The 22,264-nt window shown below is 40.0% G+C and overlaps 1 protein-coding gene across 5 annotated transcripts in view; it reads right to left on the reverse strand.

Annotated features, from left to right (window-relative positions):
* LOC119554363 (transcription factor AP-2-epsilon) overlaps positions 1–19,784 on the reverse strand; it is a 37,770-nt gene extending 17,986 nt beyond the window's left edge. For 2 of the 5 annotated variants that reach the window (XM_037865231.1, XM_037865233.1), the window contains exon 1: positions 4,811–5,268. In XM_037865231.1, the coding sequence (XP_037721159.1) occupies positions 4,811–4,867 (57 nt within the window). In that variant the 5' untranslated portion in view covers positions 4,868–5,268. Of the gene's footprint in view, positions 1–4,810; positions 5,269–19,293 lie in introns of those variants that run through there. The other 3 variants (XM_037865234.1, XM_037865237.1, XM_037865235.1) reach the window with 3 other exon arrangements.
* Between the last annotated feature and the right edge of the window lie 2,480 nt (positions 19,785–22,264).

Raw genomic sequence — 22,264 nt, forward strand, 5'->3', positions numbered from 1 at the left:
CATGCCAAATCCTAGTATTGCAGCTTTGATAGTTTCAGAGATGGCAAGTTTTTGCGTTCTAAGTAAATAAATAATGCTTAAATTTATATCTGATACAAGCGCCCTGCCGTTCATTTCTCCAATAAAATAAATCGAAGGCCCAGCCAGACATTAAAAAAGGTGAAATGTTCTATTAAGAACATAAAAAAAAACGGTGAAAGAGGTACAAATACCCGCTCACTTTGAAAGTTTTTGCAAATAATAATTAAATTAGCACGTGGCTTCCATAAAAGCAATCACGTCCGAATTCCTCGTCGATGACGTAATGGCTTTGAATACTTATACAGTAGCCGGGAGAAGCCGGGAGTTGGCCTCGATCCCGGCTGCCGCTATTACTGAAATTGCCGGTCGAAATCATTCCTCCTGACCGAAGAAGTGCCCGCCCAAGAAAAGAACATGTCTGCGCGATTTTCGCATTTTTTCGGCCACTACCTGGCCCGACTTGAATGCCACCAATTATATTGCGACATATAAAACAAGTAGGCCCTAACATCTTATAAAACTCCTCACTTTCATCGTGTGGACCAGTCCTTTTAATTACGCTGTCAAGTTGAATGATGGTGGGGTTCCGAGGGGATGACTCGAATCTCTGCCGGAGGGATATGGAGACATCGGGTGGCATAAAGACCGCTTACAGCCATAGAATAAGCCGAGTTCATGCGGGTATTGTCATAATATTGTCAGTAAATAAAGAATCCATTCGGAACCGGCAACCGGCGCATTTTGTGCGCATTTTAGAGCACGAATTTACATACTGTCCATGCCGTCCGCGGACCGGTACAGTGGGCCCTTGAAATTGGCTCGTTTCCAATTAGATTACACATTCGTTCGACGTCCGGTGCTGTCATTTATTGGAGCTGCAAGTTGGAACTGTCGGAAGAGCTATAAATTAAACGAATTTAAGAGGAAGCTTCGCTCCAAACGCTGCATATAATATTCATAACAACAATGGAAATGTTCAGCGGACGATAATCGATTTTTGCTTATTACGATCCAGGTACTCCCTGCTCCGCGGCCTCCTGGCTGCGCACGCGCTCGAATCCGAATCCGCGGGGCTTGGGCCCAGTTCGGTCGGAGCTCCTCGTCCTCCGGCCGCTCCTTGGCCCACAAAACCGCGGAGGAACGGGCCCTTAATGAAGTAGTAAAACTCATTCATAAATGTATTAAACCTGCTGGGTATTTGCGGAGCCTGCGCGGCCAAAATCGAAAAGCTGCGTCCGCTGTTCTAGCGTACAAATGACGAATAGAAGAACGAGCCTCGAAATGACCACTTGGCGGCCATGCAGGTGCACGGAGAGAAAATATCAGGTGCCTTGTGCAGTATATATAGGAGCCTTTAGTTAGGCTGGTAGATCCTTGTTTATTCCGTAAAAAGGTATATCTCAAATTGACCCATTTAATATTTTAAAAAGATTAAAGCCTTACTGAACCGTGTGGAGCAAACCTTAAAAATGTTGATATATAATTCCAGAAATGTATATTATTATATTCTCCTTTAATGGTATAAATTAATTAAAAATTACTTATACCAATTATTTCAAATGAAGGCTTTTGTATGATCTAAAAATCTAGAACTTAATTTCGAAAATCCCATGAAGATATTTTATGTTAATAGTTATAATATCGTTGTATTTAGAAAGCACTGCTGTATTTTTTTGAGAAACAAAAACAAAAGGTCTAATTTAGATATGTTAATATTTTTTGAATTTTGTGCTGGAAATTTAAAAATTGCTTCTTAAAGGTACATGTTACATCTAGAAAACGAAGACAAATTAAGAGCTTAAAGCCTACTTTTAGCTTAACAAGCGGACTATAAAACGGTCCTTAAAGCATTAACAATTTAATTTGAATTCCGCATATATTAAATAGTATAATCTGAATACCCCCATAGACTTAATGCGTAGCGAAATTGATGACTAGAAAGACAGATACAGTACTTTCAGAAGAATTAAAAACTCTGCAATCCCTTTCTGAGGTGATCACAATCACAATTCTCTCTGTGTAGCACCATCCAAGCTCAGCTCAACTGAACTCAGATCGTCCGTTTGCAATCTGCGTCCAAAGGGCAGGCTTTAGTGCAGCAGCCTCGTGGGCCAACTGCAGTTCTTCGGTTCTGGACTCCTCATCCTCCGTCCTCCATCCTCCATGAAGGCGAGGGCAACGCATGTCGGCCAACTTTGCCGGCCAACCGATGATTTCGTTCTTGCCTTGGCTTTTGGCTTTGGAAGTGGATGGGATGTGGATGTGGATGTGGCTCTTTCCACGGCTTTGGCTTGCCACGAGCCTAACACACGCCGTTCGCGTTGTCGACGTTCCGACACTTGATTCTGCTGGCGGATCTTGGCCACGTTATGAACATTTACATTTATCTTGCCAATCAATTTAGTTTTGTTTGGACTTTTTAATTTCCTCTCCGCAAATGAAATCAATTTTGATGCGTGCATATGCAATTCGAGTTTCCTCGGAGGATATATTCATCCAGTGGAGAATGTGTATGTACGAATGTAAACGGAAATGCCTTCGAGCGGATGCACAGGACTCGACATTATATCGCCCGCACTGGAGAAATAATAAATAGGGTATGCAAATATTGCTCCAGGATCTGTCTTTATCGAATTTGGCTTTGTTCCCATTCAAATTGTCTAATTTATCTTGCTGCGAGTTTCTTATTATTTCAAGATCTTACTTTTAAAATCCGTTTTTTAATTCGCCTTTAATGCGAAATATACATTTTATTTACAACAAGTATTGTAGGTTAATCAAAACTAAATCTATTTCAGATTCGAAAGGATTTACATATTATATGCCCAAACTATAGATTGATCCGAAACCCCTTATCCAGAGTCCTGCACACAATTACCATACCGGCATGTCCTAAACTCTTATAAAGTGCACACTGTAAATTGGAACAATTATTCTAAATTATTAAGAAATTATTCAATAAATCATAAGGGAACCCATCAATCAGAGTTTGTGCCCGAACCTTTGCTGTTTTTGGGTCGGGATGAAGCACTGTTTGGCTAATAAATAAGCTCAATTCCTGAATATCTTTTGATATTTGGGGGCTGTGCAGCGTGTGTGCTATGGGAATTTTTCTGCCAAGCTGACCGGGCTGTATGGCATTCTTTTTTCAGCCGGATCGCACGCAAATTGACGATGCGTTGCGCTTCAATCTCATAAATTATTTTGGCAACGCATCACGCGAGTGTCCCAGTGGGATCTTACCTGATTTAGGCAGCATTCGAAGGGCCAGCCGAAGCCCGGGCGAAAGCTAATGCCAACATACTCGGCATGCCCATTTTGTTGGCGGGCTTCGGGATTTTTGTGGGCGATGACTTTTGGTCTACCTCTTCGCTGTGTTTTTGTTTTGATCTTTGGCCCTTGCCCCGCAAATTGCCCTATTTTTTTATCGGGCATCGGAGAGGTTCTTGGAAGCAAGAAACACCATATAATTTCGCTAATTAAATGGGGGGAGCGTGTACCCACGCATTTCCAGAATTAGCGGAGAGGTATTGCTCTGCAGCCGCATTTGAATTTTGACTCCTGACGTCTGATCACTCCCACCGCAGACTTTTTTCGGACTCAAAATCGTGTCTGCTCCGAAGCGAGAACATTTTTTGTTTCCACATATGTTTTCCCATAACGCAAATATTTGAAACGGACAAAATACTCAATTAATGGGTTTAAAAGAGCTTGTGGGCTAAAAGAAGCACTTATTCGCTGATACCAGACGAAGTCATTAAAGAGGCTTAACAGGCCGTAAGTGCCAATTTATTGATTCATTGTATAAAATATGCAATTTTTAAAGCAATTCCTTCAATGCGTAAAAACAGTTAAAATATAAAGTCTATTTGGAAGCTAAAAATATTACATCAATATGTTTTAACGTAACATTCGATGCCGACGGCTTGTTTTACCGGATCCCTCAACTTAACCTTTTTGAAGAATATACTGTTTTATATATTTCGGTTCACAACAACAAACTAGATATTTAGTTTGTCTTCTGGGCTTAAATATTTATAATTTGTACCCAAACAAATAAAAAAGTATTATAAAGATATATTTGCATTAATTAAATGTATCTTTTTAGCAACACTTTTTAGATTAAGATATAGATATATCCCAATCTATCTGCAAAAAGGACTTTGTGGCACTAACTTTACTGACTCCAGCAATATCTGAGGACTTTAGAATAGCAAATCCATTTTAATTTGGTCTTCCCTTGAACCCTATTTATTAAATGAACTTCGGTTCTCCGATTTATTATATCCTGGCGTTTGATGCCTGTTTTTGGAACCCACACCCTTTTAGGCTCTTGAGTGATCCCCAGACACTTGGAGTGGGTACATCAGGTTGAAGTTTATGTACTTATTATTCCCGGAGTAAGAGTGTGCCACACGGACTCGCAGGAAAACCCATTACTGTAAATTGGTCATTGATTTTGCAGCTAGAACGGCCAGGAATGGTAATCAGTTTGTGTGTGAATCACGGGCACGGTTCCCTCGGTCCACAGACGCGGGGTAATTGGCCAAAAGTGCTTGCGTGCCCGAAAGTGCCCAGAGAAATTTTAGTGTCAATCAAGCGGCGTTGGCCCATGGGCACTCGATGGTTCAATATCTGATTTTGAGTAGCAGTGGCCGCAGCCAGAGCAGCTCCGCTGCACTCGGGGTTAACCTGAGCAGATTTCGGCTGACAGACAACTTGGATAGAGCTTATCAACCGTCGAACCCTCCTCCGATTAAAGCCACCCTGCAAAGGCGGCGGTGCTTACCATCATGAACTTCTGGTCCTCGAACTGATGGTCGTTGGTGCGGTGGAGAATGTGCATTTTGATCCAAATTAACTGTGGCAATTGCAATTAGGTAGCGATAGAGAGCATAGGTTTTCTTTTGAACACTTGGGCCAGTTGAGATGCGAAACAGGTACGATCACTAAGTAAGTATTTATTGAAAATCGATTTTTGGCACTGGTTAAGGCAACTGTGGGTGCTTGAGTTAGAGTTACGTATCCGCCGCTATGTACACTACACACTGGTCCGATTAGGGGACAATAGACGCGATTTAATTGTTGGTTCTAACTAAACTTAAATTGAAATTCGAGTCAGATCCACGAGTGCGATCGATTGTGCGGATCGGTTCGGTTCGGAACGGAACGGTTTCGGTACGGTTTCGGTTCGGTTAATTAAGCGAGGGACCCGCAATCGAAATTCCGCCTTTGCGCAGCCACCAGACGTAGTTCTCGACTGAAGTTGGATTTTCTGGTTGGACGCAAAAACCTTCGGGGGATGTGCGATGTTGCCGCTGCTGCCGCGGCTGCTGCTGCTGCAGATGCTGCTGCTGCTGCTGCGGCTGCTGTTTTTTCACCCATACAGCTGCGGAATACATAGGAAAAGTGCCCAAAGCCTATGCCCGTTCGCCGAACGCCTGTATGGGTGAGGCCCGCACACAGATACGGCGGGCAAGCAGGTTTTCTGGCTCTCGGGCATCGAAGAGCGGCTCCCGAAGAGAAGCCCGAGTCCGAAGAGAGCACAGCCATTTATATTTCGGAAGCCACGCCCCGCCAGCGGACTACTAGACAATGGGCCGAGCCCGAAAACCCAGAGGCTGCGGCAGCGCAGCTTCAGATACAGATACAGATGCCCATGCTCGCGAGATACGGATACATAGGGGTTGCAAAAACATAATGCGAATGGCCGGGGTTGGCGACGTGCCCCGAGGGTTGCTGGGTTCCTGGGCTGCTACTGGGAAAACCCCGGCATTGGGCATCCAAATCGCCAGTGGTACGTGCTCCGGGTTCTTTCTTCTCTCGGGGATTAAGCGCGCACCCATGTACCTACGTACTTATCGAGGGTTCGGGGGTTGCCATATGAATGCCTGGCCATTTACATATTCACTCATATAAGTGTGGGTCCCTGCACGCCGTAATCAAAACAAACTGAAAATAACAGATTTTCATTTTTCTCAGCTCTCACACAATTCCCGGAAAAATTAAATAGTGAATAAATATTTCGCAATCGATGATACAAAATGAGGAACGACAACAGAAGCAGTCATATCTATTAAAATTCGAAGTAATATAAATCCCTTTCATTCAGAAACAAACTGTTTCCGCCATTATCGAGAAAACCCCTTTAAAGTATTTATTAAAGCAAGTGACTCTCATAGAAATCATATTTCAGTATAGCTTTGTTTCCCCATTAAGAAGTGGTCGTTGTAAAAATCAGAAAAACTATGTCATGAAACAACAATCGAATTATGAAATATGAGCACTTGCATTATTATATTGGCAATAAGTATTAATCAGGGGCCGTAACGACTGTACAATTTAAATTGCAGATTATATCCCCAAAACAAAATGTTCTTAATTTAAAGAAACAAAGTGAATGTAACGATTTTTATATCGCTTGCATTCACAAAATAAATAGTTAGATTCATGTTTCTGATGTAATAACAGGAAACTTCGACATCAAAGTATTAGGTTATAGTGTTGGTTTAAGCTACAAATATATTTATAATAGCCAGCCAAAGAACAGCGCACTTTGAGCTTTTGGCTAACTAGTAAAAATCATATATTTTTCGTTATTATAAATATTATATTATTCGTTTACAGAATTACAATTTTAATATTTATGTAATTACTTATTCGCAAACTGATGAAGAGTCTAGCTTTCTTTATTTGACAATAGTTAAAACTAGACATTAACCATAGAAAAGAAATTGAATAAAAGTGTTTGAATAAAATCCCTATCGCCACCAATATCGAAGGTGGGAAATTTTTAAAAAAATGCAAGGTTCTACAAAAGAGTTCGTTTAAAGTTTAACTTGTTCTCTGCATTGTTATATAGAGTAGTTCGAAAGATCTTTAAGGTCTATAAGCACGGACAGATTAATACTGATTGCAGATAAGGTCAGGTAATTTTAACTGAAAGTAGATAAAAAAAGAACATGTAACTATTATGCTATCTTGTAGAGAAGAAACACTTTTATATACATAACTCGCATAAACGAATATAAAACTAAGCCTTAAACTTTATAAACATCGTAATATTTTTATTTATTAAAATGTAAGTCAGTGTACTGCACACCAAAATAAAAAAGAGTCCATATGGGGTTAAGAATGATATCATATTTCGTTGTTCCTCCAGCTAAATGTTTTGTTTAAGAATTCTTGTGTTGCGTTTTTCGTTAACATTGACACTAACAAGTAATACTTTAACAGAGTAATAGTCCTTCTAAGAACTTCCCTGTTAAGATATCTCATATTTCACTTTACTGTTGCCTTAAACTTCAACAACAGTAAAAGTAAGCTTGGTACTCTCAAGAGACCTTTATTACATTTCTTGTTAACGACATTCTGGCTTTGTTTTCAGGCTACACAATTAAAGCCGCGAATAAACGCGATAAGGATTAGCAGCTGTGGAAAATTGAATCACCGGGTTTTTCCGAGCCTGAGCTTTGACTGTTTGTCTCCCCAATTAAATTATGCCATTAGCTTTCTAAGTGACTCAAATGGATTCGGGCTCCTACCTTTGTTTCGTTGTCAGGGGAAAAGGTAGCGAAGTTCGGTCGCTGAGAAGGGGCGAGATTCAGGGGGAAAGTATATCAAGCACGCAGTTATTAAGTCCGAATTTGCAGCAGGGCGAAATAAGATATGAAACCGTGATCCCGCCAACTGCACATGCACATTATATACGTACAGCCCCACTCACGATGCTACCTCGTAGGAGCAGAGCAGAGCAGTAAATTTCGTGGAGTGGAAGCGGTGATCAGGTGCATTATCCAATTGCGGCGGTGGAATGCCGGACGACCCACCTCCATTTCAGCGATTTCTTTGCGGCGGCACGATTTTTGATTGCGGCCACGACAAGAGATCGATCGATCGATGATCGGTCCGCCATTTTGGCTCCGATTCGGATACCAAAAGCGATACCAAAACCGATACTGATACTGATACTGATGCACTGCTCGCATTACCAATTAATTCCCAATCCTCCCCGCAGCATGAGGCATAAATCGTGATGCACAGTGGTCCGTGTGCCCATGGTAACTGCACTCAAGTACACCTCTGTGCAACTACCAACTCGAACTACCAACTACCAACTACCGACACCGCACACCTACACCATCGCGGGCACTGCTGCAACCAGATCCACATCCACATCCACATCCCAACCCATACCAGTCCACTCCCGAAAATGGCAGCTTTCTTTGAGCCAGTCATAAGCTGGCTCTAAACCAACTGCCCAAGACCCGAGGAGCTGTAGAGCTGGGGAGCTGGGGAGCTGAAGAGCTGAAGGCCCAACAGGCCCAGAGACGAGGACTCGGCCTGAGCACCTCATTTAAGATGCGTCTTAAATGCGATCGCCGAGGGGGAAACTCGTGAATGCCGCAGGACTTGCATGACTACTGCCCCGACTTCCAGCCCCGACTTGTGGCTTTCGTGGCTCTGGCACTGACTTTACTGGACTTGGACTGCCAATCTGTGGCAACTCCTTTATCGGCAAGCCGCTCTGGTCGGTCTGCATTGCCGGCCGCAGACAAGTGCATTCCACATGCAAATCACAATCAGCGCCGGAGTAGTGATTTTCCAAAAATATAAGCTTCTTATGTGCAGCCAAAGACAATGCGGCATACAGTAATTGCAAAAGCACTGGGGTAAGGACGGCATTAGAGAGATCTTTCCGTTTTAATATGGAATATTTTTAAATAAATTGGTCTGTAAGATACATATTTCCCACTTTAGAAATCTACCACAGGTTCTTTTTATTTCCCAATAAGTAAAAACTATAGTTTTCCCATAGGATTATTGAATAAATCGTAATATTTCTGGTAAAATAAAAACCAAAAAATATCATTTTGTGAAGGATTTGGGTTTTTTCTCATACTTAAGAGCATAATTAAGCATTATAATATTACTTTTTTTTGCTTATAAGAAGTATAGCTTGTATATACACAGACAAAACTCTAAAGTTCTCATCTGAGTTGAAAATGTTCTTAAAAATAAAACGACATTTTTAAATTAAAAATGTTTTTATTTTGCTCGGATCAAGTTGAATTGGCGGTATCTGCATAGTATATCTCAACAAATAAGCTATTAGTCCAGTCAGTAGTGCACACTTATCAAAAAGTTGTTAAATAAACTCAATTTGACTTTTCTCTTCTCACCATTTCGTTTCAATATTGAGAACATTGATACCAAAATGTACTTACACGGTTTTTAAGAACGAATGTTTTTAGTTCAAGAACAATGTTCTTGGATATTTCTCTCTGTGTACTTGATACTTAATATATGTATAGTCAAAAGAAAGCTGAGTTACTATAATATTATACAAATAATATTACTAAGTCATTCCACTAATAACCCCGAAATGTGTTTTCTTATGCAGGAAATCGACAATAAACACAGATCTGAAGGGCAATTTGTTCCCATTTTTCACCGACATTGTTCCCTGTGTACGACCACTAAATGAAATAGTTTTCCTTTGAACTAACTAAGCAACCCATTTTTTATACGAATATAAAATCTGCTCGTTTTATAGGGTACCTAGTGGAATCCAATAAAAGCAAGATGGCCAGAAAAAGCTCTAATTAACAGATGTAAGAGCACAAAACTCTTTAAATGGAACAATCCCTCAGAGCGAAAGGAAGATCTACTTTCAGGAACAGAGCCACAGACTCGGCTCCTAGGGGTTATGGTTAATGGGACTGCTTAGGCCTCATGGCCCCTTCTCTGGGGTCCGGGGAGGGGGCGCCGTATGCAAATGGAGCCCTTGTGATTGAGTGTTTGTATCTGCAACTACTTCGCCATAATTTTCCGCATTCACTCGAACTCAAACTCGAACGCATGTACGTAGTACGTAGCCATCCTCGAGTGTGGTAATATTTCGAAAGCGCCGCGGGCCATTTCGTTCATATTCGTTAAGTCCTCAGATGCAGGCAGATTCAAATTTCGGGAGAAGCCAAACGCTGTGGCGGCGGTGCGATACACGAATCATCAGCGACATGGCCGTGGCCCATGGCCCATGGCCGCTCATTCGCCCGTTCGCCTGTTTCGCCGGCGTTGGCCAGGTCTTTCCTCCTCGGCCAGTTCGGTCTTTCAGCAGCGGCGCAGGCCCAGGAAAAGGCTCCTGCAATGTTGCACGACGCCAATAGCCGCGGGGAAGATGAGCGAGTGCGCCGCGCTCGCCGCAGCGCTGGGTTCCTCCTGCCCATCCTCATCCCCATCCTTTTCCACTGCCTGCACTCGGAGAAAATGTGGCTGGGTAACGAAATATTATTAGGCGTACAGCTAAGGTTCATCGAAACTCTCAACAATGATTTGTTTGTAATTACGGAATTGCCGTATTTTAATTGAAATTTAATATCTTTAAGGCTTTTTTCACGACATCTCATTTCAGGAACAATAGCAAACAAGTTTTTTGTTTAAATTAATACTGTTCTTAATAAATATTTTACTAGTACAAAATAAATTATTATTTTTCAAGGCATATTTAAATGTCATTTAACGAAATACAAATAAATTTATTTAAGACCAACTGATATAAAAGTATGTTAATGTCATTCCGTAGGAAGAAAATAAAACCGATACATAACATAATGAATTCTGTTAAAACTAAAATTTTGTTGTAAGTATTTCTTTCAAATGACACTAACATAGCTTCTTAAACTCCTAGAAACAAACATTTTATAAGCTAAGGGTAAGCTTATATCAATAATATTTTAAAGCCCACACTTTAAATCAACTTGGTACAGGTTACATTTTTTAAATTGCTTTATATATTTATTTAATCGTGATCCTAGGATACCGGATACAGGTTACATTTTTTGAATTGCTAAATATATTTATTTATTCGTGATCCCAGTACCGTGTTGAACTTATTCTTTTTAGTGTGCTCCAGCTCTGGCCGAGGTTCTCTGTGTGGCGGTGTGTGCGTTTTCAGATGCAGTTGCAGCAGGCGGATGTTTGCAGCATATTTCCTACGGCAGTGCTCATGTGCACCTTTAATCCGCTCTGTTTTTTCGCAATTCGGCGTACAAGCAACCCGATAGAGCGGCGAACAGCCAGCAGAGCGACCAGGGCGGACCATTTAAATTCGAGGTCAAAAGGAAATACATTTGCAGCTGTGTTTACCCACAGTAGATTGCGATTACGTACATATAAATGCGAACATATCGTACGTTTGCACACTCGTGTAAAAGGATTATTGTAAGATAGCCGTGGCCATTATGCCAAAGTTCTAGATTTCGACTCCTCATTGAATAATATTGGATGGGTGCATACCAACTATGGTTGAATATTTCCACTAACTAGCGAACCACATTACAAGAACAATATTACTGTTTTAGGGATAAACATTCACTCGAGCTTACCATAATATTATATAATTACCTATATCTGGTGGCAAATCCCTATATAAACATGTAAAGTTCTGTTATTAAAGTTGCTCTATGAATTATATTCTGGCGTACTCTTACAACCTTAACTGAAAACCAACAGAAGAGTTTATTCCTAGAAAGAATAGGACCACTCTTTCCTGCCCCGCAGATAGGAAAATACAATTAAAATACTATTTCCCCTCGGTGATCTGGTAATTTAGTGATAATGCCAGCCTCGGATGTGGTTAAGATGTGCGGACAGGAGTCCAGAACCGGCGCTCCTCCGAATAAGTGATTCCTTGGCCGTAACTGCGTTCACGCGTCACGCACAAGAGGTCGTGAAATGGTCAGCGCCAGTTAATTAGGCAATAAAACATGAATGCCGAATTGCGTGCGGCGCCTTTTTTTAGCTTATAAAAACGGATTTCTATGTGAGAAAATTATCAGTGCGTTGGAGTCGAACGAAATTGCCACTATTAAATCAAGCGAATCGCCAGAACCGAGTGGCACCGCATCAGCATCAGCGGTGCAGACATCCAGATACTCAAATACTCAGATACTCAGACATTCGGGCACATGCACACATCCAATTTGCGATAAATAACTGCGGAGACGGATTCCGATTCTGGACTCTGGTTTCCAGGCTCCGACTCCGAAAATTAAAAGCAAACATCCAAATAAGAGATGTAAGCATTTGGCCGAGTGCAAGTGGTTGTTAAGGAATATAAATTGGACTATAAAATCATTAAAGCGCTTAATAATGATTAGCTGGTTTTAATTCTTCGCTCGTTTTTACGCTCCCAAAATGGTATAATTATGCCACAGCAGCGATAAAACAAAACGAATATGTTTGCGATATTTGGGGCACAGTTCAGAGCTCGCATAAAAATAATCGCTAAGTCGAACCGATTTTAGAACAAAGGTCGATAATACCAATCCAAATCTAACAAAACCTGATTTAAAATCGAAATATAATAAAGCTATGCAGGGCTGCGCGTGGTTTTGTATTGACTTATCGCATTAAATCCTATTGGTCCCTTAAATCAATTGCTATTTTCAGCCAAAAATAATTTATTGGTGTGACTCAAACTTCTTAACATTTGGCTAATCCGACTAAAAACCATTCAATATTTAGGCTTTAAAAAGTATTTCCCAAGTTAAAAGACAAATTTTGTTCATATAGCCTTTTTATACATCCTATGGTTTTCTTTTAAATGATTGCTATCGATTTATATCTGTAACTTCGCAGCTTTTTGAATGATATTGAAACCATTTTTGCTCTTCTTACTAACATCGATACAGATCTGAGCATTAATCAGTGGAAAACGCACATGTAAATTTAGGCTCTTCGCCTAAACGTTATCTTATTATTTCCATATAACCCGTGATATATGCACTCCTACATCTGTACCTTGGTTATACGTAGTTATACGCACTTAAACTGCGGTGATCTTTGGTGCAGAGACAACTAGTGCCCGCGGATGCGTTTCTGAATCTAGATGGGCTGGAAAGTGCGTAGAGGCCGAGATGGCGCGGAACGGTATCCGTTGCTGGGTTGTTTGGTAAATGGTAGATGGTTGGGGGTCTATACCTGGTAGTAGGTGTCGCTGGCCCCGTGTGAGAATAACTAGTTGGACGCTCGCCCTGAGCTATAATTAGGGATTCGCATTTTGCCTCATTTTTCTGCACACTCTTAAGTGATTCGCCAAGTGTAAAGTAGTCTTTTGGAGAGACGACCAAGACTGCACTAAAAAGAAACACTTTTAAGCAGCGCCTACATGACGCGAGACAGTTAAGTCGGCAATTTATCTTATTATTTTACGCAATTCGCTTTTCCAAAAACAAAGGGAAACCTCAAAATCGCTTTTGAGCACGAAGACGTGTTGATATGAAATATTTCAACATCTTCTAAAACCAATACCAAAACAATAATTAAGCATGTTTGCTAATGACACGACCGCGATGTTCAGCAACAGTAGCGGAATCTCGTACAATTAACATAATTTGCCTTTCGGTGCTTTGTCTGGGTGCAAAGGAATACAAACCACAACAAAACGAAAACCATTTTTTCAATATACAGCGTATAAATTTAAATCGGTAAATACATTTGAGGGGTATCATTTGCAGATACAAATGCTTTGGGATTTACCTATTGATACATAGATACCTTCTTATATAAAGTTACAGCTTTTAAGTTATTATTTAAGAGAACACTAAAATTCAATTAGTTGATAATATAAAGTAATTGTTGTTATAGATTTTTAAAACATATGAAATGCAAACCCAACGTACAGATACTTGGCTCCTAAAAAGATGAGCTCGTAGATCCCCTGAAAATGGGCATCTCTTATCCGTAGACTTCATTAAGTCGATGTCAAGCCTTAGTTTTAGTAAGCCCAAAGTTCAACTTATTAACATTATTTTAAAATGCAGATTTTTAAAACACATGAAAGGTACAGATACTTGGCTTCCTAAGAAGTTGCGCTCGTAGATCCCCTGAAAATGGGCCTCTTCTTATCCGTAGACTTCAATAAGTCGATCTGACATTTGCGGATTAAGATTTATAGCCGTTTTGTCCATCTCCATCATAAACAACTGGCTCTTCTCGCCCATATTTCTTTGTTTTATGGCGAAAGCCCGGCTCTCAATAGGTGCCAAGCCTGTCCCAGCGAGATTGGTATTGGTATTCTGCATTTATGCATTTCTGCAGTTTGCCATTGCTGCCCCGACCTGTCGTTGGCGATGACTTTATTCGAAAATGCAGCGCGTGCCGACCCCCACTGACAAATTTGTTCTGCAGTCAAAACCAGCGCCGAGCACGCGTGAAACATGATATGCCGCCATTAATATAAATCACGTGATAAGTACAGTGCTGCGAGGACCCGTCACGTATGTACGAATACGAATGCCTTCAAAGCGACACACAGCTCATTGAAATATATTAATTTATGCAGGCAAACCTGTAAAAACCGTGTGTGTAATTTCCTTTAATTGAACTGCAGTGACTAATGTTTTGGATGAATAATAAGACTTGATTTGCAGCCCAGGCCCACGAGCACAATTATATTTGGTTGTGCATCAACACTTCAAACTTTAGCGCCGGCCTCCATAAACTAAACTTTCTTGTATATTTTCTCATACTTGAAAACAGTAATTTATATAATTGCACTTTTTTAACATTTATGATGTATGCTATTTGTTAAAAATGAAGTATTTGAATTTAAGTATCTCTTCAAGAGGGTTTTAAACTTATTTTACCACTTTGCTTTCTTCTAATATTGTAAAACTCGACTTTTGGTTAATAAAATATTTATTTTTTGAAGTAATTGAACCCCTCTCTATTAGAAAATGTTACTTTCTTGGATTACTAAGAAAAGAATACCTCTCGGAAGTTCTTCTTCACCTCGTTACCTGAAATCGATATGCCAATTTTTACCTACGGTAAATGCAGTCCATGTTGATACCAAAATGCCCCAAATAAAGTATCAAAATTGAAATTTGCTGACAAAAGACTCTCGCGGACCGTGGCCCTGTTTTTTTATGAACTTAATTAAAATGACGGCTCTCGGGTCACGTGGCCCAGCATCGTAATGTATATCCGCCTTGTTTGTAGTGTGTTTGCTGTATAATTTTCCGACAAGCCTTCGCCGGTACTTGAGCCCCCAGCTATCGATTCCGGAGTCGGGGGTTGTGGATTTTCATTAAGGACCACTCAGGTGTGCGCATCCTGCGAAGCAACAAATAAGGCCGCACGGCCCCAGAAAAAACATATGCGTATCGCCGCAGCGACGCTCTTTGCCACTCGCACTACTTGGCTTTTCACTTTTTAGCTTGAAGTACTCGTCAGCCTCTCCCCGGCCCAATTTCTCACTTAGACAGACCCCTGTTCGGGAACGGGGAAGATTATCCCCGTAGCACTGCGAAAAACGGAGTCCATATTTAGTAAATATTTAAAGTTAGGGGTAACTTTCTAGCAACTGAAATCAATATGTGGTTAATTCTAATATTTTTAATATTTTTAAAAAGAAATGAGTATTGGTTTCGTTATCTATGTGGAAACTAGAACTATTTTGTTATGGTAAGTCTATAAAAAAGTCTCATAGTTTTGCAAGTCTTAACATATACCTACATGTAATTTGCAGTCATAGTTTATTTCTGAGTGTAAGCAGCATCGTTGCAAAAGGCGGGGGTGCATTTTTGTGGGCAAATGGGATGATATGCCTCGAAGTGTTGTTTGGTGCCATGCAGTGTTTCCTCGTGTATTAAATGGCATAAATATGGTCACGTGCCATTATTTTGAACATTTTCGGTGCTCGCCCCAGATCCCGCTCTTCCAGCATGCAACTTGAAGCCGATTCCCAAGCCACAAACGGGCGGAGTATTAACATCTCGAATTATTAGCCTACCCAGAACATTGGATAACGTGGATAAGGATGTCGTGGCCGCTATTCCGTAATTATCTCGAAAATCCCTTTATGCATATAATTGGCATTTAACTACAATGGAGTCTCTGTGGGCAACGTCTGTGCTGGTAATACCATTACTTCCGCTAGATTATACAAATTCTGATGTTTCACAAATTTTGATCTCAGCCATGAGGCGGCAAGCATGAGAATGCCAATCTGAATTTTACCAAAAAATGAGATGCACGCAAAAGGGTCGTCAGTAAGACCTTGGGTTAGTGTTATAGATAACCATACGCTCTTTTGAAAAAAACACCGAATCGGAATAATCCCATTTGTTTCGGAAACAGAACAGGAATGGATAAAGAATGTACAACTGTATGAAAAACATTGCGCATATTAAAAAATATATCTATGCTGCAAAACAAAATCCGGTGCAAATATAACCGAACCTAGTACGAATTAACACCATTTCCATCTCCATTTATATATGACTAATATTACATTTAAACATACATATTTTATTTGTAACGCAGGAGAACAGAGAGCTCTTATAAATATTGTTATAAAAAAAACAAAAAAGGCGACAGGGTTTGTAGATTTCACGTAATAAATTTCCTACTTTGATTAGTGTAACACTGAGTTTTTTTTGTTCGTTTGCCGCTATTTTGGGAACTTTAAAAGGTGGGGAATTACATTTGGAAATTATTGAGATCCCAATTTAGGAAAAGTTCGCTTCGCAGTTTTTTCAACTCCTCTTCTGTTCGTGCACATTGCAAGCTCTCTCACTTCTCACCAGTGGCGGATCCAGAATTTGGTTGTGGGGGGATATAAAAAAAATTGTTGAGTAGAAATCAAAAATTTGGAATAAAGTACATATTACATATACAAATTAATCCGAAAGGGGTTGATATTTCACCAATATCCCCCCCGTGTATCCGCGCATGCATCTCACTCACATCTTAAGGTAGACAACTTATATAAAAACAGGACACTCGAACACATCCTCCTTTCTTTTTATTAAATTTGTTTGGCCAGACAAATGAGATAACCACGGGACATGGAATCACAATTGTCACGTTTTGATTTTTTCTCACTAAAGACAAATTAATCTATCTGGGGGATGAAAATCGAGAAAATATAAGAAATAGCATTGACCTCAGGACTGATGTAAAAAGTTTGAAATTATGTAAATTAAAATCAAACAGTTACGACAATTGTTACTTAGGATTTGTATTTATAGAATGATCTTGACGACTTTTTTACGAATGAAAAACGACTAAAGTGACACAGTTATACGTAGTGGCGGATCCACGCTGATGGCCAATCATCTTTTGATGAATTCGAAGAATTCTCTTTTTATAAGACGAAACATGTAGGTTTCAAGCCTAGAAAAATGATGAAAATTTTGAGTTCAAAACCTTATTTTAATATAACTTACGGACATATAAACGGCCCTTAACATTCTTATACGACACATTTTATCAAAGTTATTATTTTAGAAGAGCTTACGATTTTTTTTCCTTAAGCCTATGTTACTCCAAGCCTATGCGATGTTATCATGATATTAAAATTAGCTTTAATTAAAGAGCTAGATGCTTTAAAAAAAGAGAGTTTTTTTAGAAGATGTTTACTCGTATAGCGTCAATACCTAATATGTAGGTTGGAGACTTCCTTTTCTTATTTATATTTTAATGCAAAAATAGTAAACAACCCCTTCCCAACGTGCTCTTAAGTGTCATGTCTCATTACTGACAATGCAAACTGTTTTAGAAGGCACAACTCCTTTAACATATTTGCATGTTTGGCGGTTATTTCTCGGTGCTTGATTAATTTTTCCAGAAACGACGAGCGGCTTATTCAAGACCGACCCACCGCACTCATAAAGTAATCAGGTCCACCAACTGTCGGGGATTTGTCACCCCCATTAAAGAGCGTTTGATGTATTATTCGGTTCATTTGGTCGACAGGTCTGCGCAAACAGAGCACAGCCATTTGAGCAGCCGCCACCGCTGGCAGCAACCACAAAAAGAGCGGACTGCCGCTGACAGGGACTAAGTCGTCCTGCAAATAGAACTACTACAAACAGGATCAGAGCCGAAATAATCGACCACTGGCCGGTAAAGCCCACGTCCCAAGGCCCCAGCCAGGAATTTAATTTGTGGTAAGCGAAACTTGTCAAAGGATATTTTGGATGTGCCATTTGAAAAGTTCAGATGTTCAATGGTCAATGCTTATCTTAAAAGTGCCGAACTGATCATCGGCACTCAAACTACAAGTCATAAAGATGGCCCTAATTTGTAGTTACAAATCTATAAGATCCGTTCAGAGACCATAGATCCATAATAATCAGCAACGTATACCAAGGTTATTTAGAAAGTTTTAAAAGATTGATCTTTGATAAAGAGTTGTTTGATAACAGTTTTATCAACTTTATCAGGAATTCTTACTCGATACGAATTTCGTAATTAGTAAAATTTTTAGGATAGTATGATTTATGATGATTAAGATTATCTGATACCCGTTTAAAACTAATTCAATACCTAGGACTTATGATGATTTAGGATGAATAAGATCATCTGATACCCATTTAAAACTAATTCAATACCTAGGACTTATGATGTTAGGAACTAAATAATGAATGATATTATTTCAATTTTTAATAAGGATGTTTTCAATATAGACAAAGTTAATTTAATTTCTGTTTTTTTATTTTTGGGTAAAGTTTTATGATTTCCCAAATTAAGCACTTTCGTTTCTGTGGTAAAAAAGTAAGCGTAAAATATCAGTTACCCGTCGGACAAACGAACCCTCGCACATTTCTCCGAAAAATCGATAAAGTTTTCATTACAAATTTATATTTGCAGAGTTTTCCTGGTCAAATTTACCATGTATGATTCAATTGTCTGCAGTCTGAGTTATGAAGTTCAATTCCAAGTAATAATATTATTTCGTCTTACCAAACAGCGAAATTAACAAATTCATCCCCTATATATAAGAGCAGTTAATGTGTTTGTTGTGTCAGTAAAAACCCTTATTTTAAAGCTTTATCTTATTTGTTGGATGATCTGAAGTCTTTAAATATTACATACAATAAGAATACAACACTAATTTAAGGTACCGATAAGATGGAAACATAATCCATTTTCTATATTAAGCCCATTTATAAATCTCTTTGCTCCCGAATAGATAATAGAGAATTCTATTATCTATGTAATATACATTGAACATTTTAACTTTATTCGTGTTATTAGTAACTGAAAGTATTTCACTGTTAAATTTTCACATTTCATTTTCACATGTTACACTAACTTAATAAATTATAGATTTTTTGGCCTCCACTTGCTTTGTAATAAGCCTCCATTAAACTTTTCAGATTTCTAAAACTTGACCTGATTTGTTATCAGGGTACTAACACCCGGATAAGTCCACTCAAATTGCATTATGTTAATACCTAGAGGAGCAAGAATACATACCTGCCAGGCACTTGCGTCCAAGGTAGCCAGAAATGACATATCCAACTCCTACGGAAATAGACGAAAAGTTGGTTAAAGCAATTTCCCAATTTGGCCCCAGTGGCAGCTGTTGTCCGACCGACCTTCCGTCGGAAGTTGTTTGTAAAATCCAGAATGATGACAGCTTTCGCAGTTGGCCAACGAGTGCAAATTTATGTTAATCGCTGTCCCGCGCGGGGGTGAAGATACTCCAGCTCGAACTGGGACTTGTAATATTACTGGGGGATCACGTGCGAATGCCGCCGGAACTTGAGAGCAAAACACGGTTATTTAGTTACGGGGTAACTCGGTAAAGGAACACGGCCTGAACTTGGACTTGACATCCGCCCAGTGAATTTCCGCTCCGGTTTCCTGCACTCGCACTTGTGCCTGTGCCTGTGCCAGAGGTTCCAGCTGCGGATCGGCACTGGAGGAGCTGCAGGAGCGCTGTCGTCGTCGTCTGAGCCAACTTCCGTATCTCCTTTGTGGTTTCGGCCAAAGGATTCCCCAACCCAGCTTACATTCCGCTCAGCTCAGTTCCGTGCGACCGAAGACCCAGCCGTTGGCTATGTACTGTTCTACCCGGGGGTGTATGCATGCAGCTTCTGTTGGTCATGTGCCACCCAGATCCCAGCCCCATCCCCATCCCGCTCACACCCCCCGTTGGACCCCAGAACGCCCCCCGAAAGTCCTGCCAAGATAGCGCGCAGCCATACACAGAGGCTATGTGATCCTTCTGCCCTCCGCCCCCACCCCTGCCCCCACTCCACTCCACTCCACATACAGCTCCTGTACATAGACGGATACGTACTCGTATGTACGGACTCGTGGGCACCTGTACATACGCACTGCGACTCCCTGGACGCGTGTACATGCGTACATCTGAGATTCGGGCGGACTTCTTCTATATGCGGGCAATACCTCCCGAGGAAATGGAACTTTGCAAAGTCGGCAACGGACACGGCTCATGCAGAGTGATAAGTGCATAATTACACATAGCCCGCACACACTGGTGTGTCTACACTCGAATGGGTGGTATGTGGTATGCAGATACATAAATATTTATGTGCCGCATGGCCAGTACATAATACACTGCTTGATTTAATATTTGTCTCGCCCACTCCCCGAATTTCATTGCCCATTGGCCGGGGGCATTGTGTGTGCCTATGTACTGCACCCGGAGAAAAGGACATACATAGGATCAACACGGAACATTTTATTTAGTTTCGAATTTGCTTATCGGAAAGAAAAAACCCGAGTAAGATTTATTTACAAACCCTGGGGTTACATCGAGCAAATATAACTGAAACCGATAAGTGTTTTATGAATTAAAGCATCGACTCCAAATAGTTATACAGGTATTGAGTTACAAATATGGTTTCCAATACAAAGTTGTTCGACGATATCCGAATAAGTTTTAAATATACCTAAGTTTTAGGACTACCCCAAGTTCTATCTTTTAAAATATTTATATTTAGTTTAAGGATGAAATCGATTTAAATATAAAAGCTGTCCATCACATAAGGAGTACATCTTATGATTTGTCATGTCTGGAGTACTAAGGCCAACGGCAGGTACGAAAAGATGGAAAAACAAGATTTTCCCACAGTGTAGAGGTACTGCTTGGGATAAGCCCGAAAAGGGGGAGTTACAATCCCCTGTGTCACCGGCAACAGCCCCGATACACATTCTGCTGCGGCTGTACATATCGCTTTTGGGGATGCTGGCAGAGTTCCCAGGCAGCGCGTTCGAGGCGGTATGTATCTTTGACTCACCCCCACCGACTGTATTTATCTCGTGCTCCGTCCCGCTCTGCGCTCGTGCCGTCTCCCTCTGGGCGGCTCTCTTCGTTCTCTTAGCTCGCCAGCAGACTCTCTTCCGCACTTCTCAGATACATTCGGCCGATGTTTGTGATGGTATCCGTCTGCATCTTGGCCGTGCAATGTAATGCCCTATTAGCTATCTGCTGCCTTCGTGTTTTCCATTATTTTCAAAATAGAATGACGTCGCAAAAGTATCGCAAAAAACAAACCCCCCTCCCCCAACGTTTAAAATCAATAATACATTTCCATGTTTAATTATTGGTCAAACAAAAATACTAATTATTGATTTGAATATTATATAATTTTTAAACAACAAATTATGTGCGCATGATAACAGCTGCATTTAAAGTAATAGCACCGGATTAATGATAATATATTTCAAAACATATTTTTATTAACAAAGGTGTTTGAAGAAATTTGGTTCTTGCAACACTTTTTCCAAAGCTTGGGATGAATTTTTTTAAACCAACTGCTTGCACTTACAATATTTATTTCAATTCGAAGGGGAGTTAAGGAGTATACATAATATGCAACTACATTTGAGTACTAGCAACAATTTAATTAATCTGTATATTATCAGATATTCGTTCTGCTAGTAAATTCTATTATTATGTTCATACCTGTATCCAATTTAGATTTACACACAACCGTTTGATTGCACTTTAAGTAAATAACAGTTTTAATACATAATTCATCAATTGAACTAGGCGATGTGAAATGTTTTGTTATATGCCTCTCGAGTTGATGAATATGTACAGTCCTTAAATGGTTTGCTGCAGATTTATTCGGTAGAATTTAAAAATCGTATACTGTGAAACGTTTCACTCCTTCTAGCTTAACTTTTTTAAATTTCCATAAACTGTGTCGGTTCACAAATATATTCACCTATTTGCATTTCACTAGATCATATCAATGAAGTAATATAGGGGTCTTCGTAACAATAAGTTTTTAAGTTTTTTTCGATAATCTTAAATCGAATGGTAAAATCTCTACGGTTCGATTTAATTAATGAACATTTAAATGAGTATGAAAATCGAAATAACAATAATAATAAAATAATGACACGGCTGGTTAATGTGCATAATAATACGGTTAGCAGTCGCACATACCGACATGTGCATGCGGCGGTA

The sequence above is a fragment of the Drosophila subpulchrella genome, chromosome 3L (genome assembly GCF_014743375.2).
Source record: "Drosophila subpulchrella strain 33 F10 #4 breed RU33 chromosome 3L, RU_Dsub_v1.1 Primary Assembly, whole genome shotgun sequence".
In the NCBI taxonomy this organism is placed as follows: domain Eukaryota; kingdom Metazoa; phylum Arthropoda; class Insecta; order Diptera; family Drosophilidae; genus Drosophila; species Drosophila subpulchrella.